Consider the following 1804-nt stretch of genomic DNA (forward strand, 5'->3'; position numbering starts at 1 on the left):
GCCTTACTAATGATCCCTTTGAGGGGCTTTCTTTCCCCCACACTCCCCCCATGTTACTGTTTGCGTGTTAGCATCCCTCTTCTCTTTCCTGGAGGGGATTAATTTTTACCAGAGGAGTTTAATTAACCTCTGGGTGGGTTTTAATTAATCCTAGTGGGGGTAATTACTTTGGAGGGGGGTTAATTACCCCGTTAATTACTCCGCAGCCATGGCAGAGGACATCAAGGCCAAGCTGGAGCGTTACAAGACCGCCCCGTTTGACAGCTGCTTCCCAACACAGAAGCAGACCAAGAGCTGCTGGCAGAACTACCTGGGTGCTGCCCCTCCCCCGCCCTTTCTGGACCCCAGGGTCCCCTCTGGGTGGGGGAGGGACTCCTGGGTCCCCCCGTTCCTGTCCCATCATGTCCCCTCCCCCCAGCCCAGATTTCCACTGCTGTCAGAAGGCGATGGCAGCCAAGGGGGTGGTGTCCCCATGGCCATCAGGGTCCCCTCGAGCTCTCCATGGTGTCCCTGCAGCTCTCAGGATCCCCACAGTGTCCCCATGGTTTTTGCGTCCCTCTTGGGGTCCCTACGGTCCTCGGGGTTCTCGCTGCAGTCCTTGTACCCCCCTGGTGTCACCACTACCCTCATGGTGTCACCACCTACCTCAGGGTGTCACCAAATCCGCCATGACATCACTGTGATCCCTGCAATCTCTGTGGTGTCACCACATCCCCATGATATCTCGGAGGTCCCTGCATCCCCCGTGCTGATAGCGTGCCTCCCCTCCTACCCCACAACATCACGGTGTCCCTGGTCCCTTCCCGTCGCTCATGCTGTCACTGGTGTCACCCCACAGGTGACGGTGTGGGACGAGTACCGCAAGGAGGGGACCTTCCCTGGCGAGATCTGAACTTTGCCAACCTCCACCCCGGGGAGGAAACACCCGTGTCACCGGGAGGTGGGGATAAGGGGTGACACGGCCATCACCCATTGAGGGGAGGGAGTGACACAACAACCCCCCACCCCGGGGTGCGGGGGAATGTGGCTGTCACTGGGATGGGGAAGGGGACACAGTGGTCACCGGGCCAGTGGCACCGGCCAATAAAGGGTTGAACTGGTCCTGGGTATGGGTTTTGCTGGGGAGCGGGGGATGGAGTTCTCCTGAAGGTGGGGGTCCCCTGCTGGGGAGAGGGGACAGATCAAAGACCCCTTCCCTGAGCTGGACTCAAAAGGTTTTTATTCATTAAAAATGGTGGTGGGATGATCGAGGCGGGGGGTGGGTGGTGGTGTTGGGGAGGGGGACAACCCACTGCCTGGATGCCTGGGTTGTCCCCCATTGTGAGTGCTCGCTGGGGACAGAGGGACTAGGGGCCCAAGGGGAGAGCCTGGAGGGGCTGGAGAATGGGGGGCACCGGGATCTGGCCACGGCCTCTTGAACGGGCACCAGGATCTGGCCAAGGCCTTGCAGTGGAGAGGACACGGCATCAGAGTTTCTTCTCCATCTCGCCATCTCCGTGTCCCACCATCTCCATCCTGCTCCCCATCCCTTCCCTCCATCCATCTCCATGTTTCTTCATCCATATCTCCATCTTGTCGTCCTCTTCCATCTGTCCGTCTTCTATGGTGTCTCCATCCATCTTCTGTGGTTTCTCCATCCATCTCCCCATCTTCCGTCTCCCCATCTCTCCACCTTCAGTGGTTTCTCCAGCCATCCAGCCATCCATCTTCAGTGGTTTCTCCATCTCCGTCCATCCATCTTCTGTGGTTTCTCCTTCTCCTTCCATCCAGCCATCTCTCCACCTGTCCATCTTCAGTGGTTTCA

The 1804-nt window shown here is 58.4% G+C and overlaps 1 protein-coding gene across 1 annotated transcript; it reads left to right on the forward strand.

Annotated features, from left to right (window-relative positions):
* Positions 1-208: 208 nt before the first annotated feature.
* On the forward strand, positions 209-892 carry LOC147596341 (cytochrome c oxidase subunit 6B1-like). Its single transcript, XM_086771152.1, has 3 exons — positions 209-314; positions 424-462; positions 774-892. The coding sequence occupies exons 1-3, from the start codon at positions 209-211 to the stop codon at positions 890-892; spliced, it is 264 nt and encodes an 87-aa protein (XP_086627278.1).
* The last annotated feature ends 912 nt before the right edge of the window (positions 893-1804 follow it).

Source organism: Chlamydotis macqueenii, chromosome Z (genome assembly GCF_036417535.1).
Source record: "Chlamydotis macqueenii isolate bChlMac1 chromosome Z, bChlMac1.mat, whole genome shotgun sequence".
Lineage (NCBI taxonomy): Eukaryota > Metazoa > Chordata > Aves > Otidiformes > Otididae > Chlamydotis > Chlamydotis macqueenii.